Source organism: Salvelinus sp. IW2-2015, unplaced genomic scaffold (genome assembly GCF_002910315.2).
Source record: "Salvelinus sp. IW2-2015 unplaced genomic scaffold, ASM291031v2 Un_scaffold1334, whole genome shotgun sequence".
Taxonomy (NCBI): Eukaryota; Metazoa; Chordata; class Actinopteri; order Salmoniformes; family Salmonidae; genus Salvelinus; species Salvelinus sp. IW2-2015.
Genome location: NW_019942847.1, coordinates 51,874 through 52,785, shown reverse-complemented (window position 1 = coordinate 52,785; position 912 = coordinate 51,874). Strand labels below are relative to the sequence as shown.

The 912-nt window shown below is 45.5% G+C and overlaps 1 protein-coding gene across 1 annotated transcript in view; it reads left to right on the top strand.

Annotated features, from left to right (window-relative positions):
• LOC112070463 (tumor protein p53-inducible protein 11) overlaps positions 1–912 on the top strand; it is a 119,574-nt gene extending 118,662 nt beyond the window's left edge. Inside the window, exons 7-8 of the mRNA XM_024137894.2 lie at positions 183–284; positions 681–912. Coding sequence (XP_023993662.1) covers positions 183–284; positions 681–817 — 239 coding nt within the window. The 3' untranslated portion in view covers positions 818–912. The remainder of the gene's footprint in view (positions 1–182; positions 285–680) is intronic.

The window sequence follows — 912 nt, the reverse complement described above, 5'->3', positions numbered from 1 at the left end:
GTGGAATGGGTTGTAAAACACAAGAGAAGGTCATCATTCAATGGACTAAACTATAACCCATGCCCTCTGACCCCCCCCTCCAGTTCTGTCCCTCATCTTGTGGAATGGGTTGTAAAACACAAGAGAAGGTCATCATTCAATGGACTAAACTATAACCCATGCCCTCTGACCCCCCCCTCCAGGTCTGTCCCTCATCTTGTGGAATGGAGTGTATGCACAAGAGAAGGTCATCCTTCAATGGACTCTGCTCAGTGAAGCATGCTACTTTGCTGTCCAGTTTATAGGTGAGATCACATATTTATTTCATATTGGTATTTAATATATAAATTCATGCTTATGCTGCAAACCTATTACCGTATATATTATTATTATTATTATTCAATGAACCTTATTTGCTGTGTGTCATGCTGTCCGTTCTGCCCACCATCTTCAGATTGTGTATACGCTAACGGCTCCCTCTAGTGTTGGAGACGCAGTAGTACTGTTTGGAGTCTGGATCAGCTACCACTGTTGAATAGTCTCATGACTCTTCATAGTTATTACCGATGAGGGATTATATCTCCATGACTGAGGGTCGTCCGTTATCTATCTATCAATCAGTTAGTCTGTCTCTTTATGTGAGAGAGGGAGTTTTATTATTATTTATTTTTACTGTTGTCTCAACCCTTGTCTTGTTGCAGTTACGTCGGTCACTCTGGTGGAGATGGGCTCGTTTCCCAACGCTGCCATCCTCCTCCTCCTCAGCCGGGTGCTCTTCCTCCTGGTCACTCTCTTCTATTACTACCACCTGGGGAGAGGACGACCCAAGAAGATCTGAGAGGAGGGAGGGGAGGAGAGAGGACGGCCCAAGATGATATGAGAGGAGGGAGGGGAGGAGAGAGGACGATTTGAGAGGAGGGAGAGGAGAGAGGA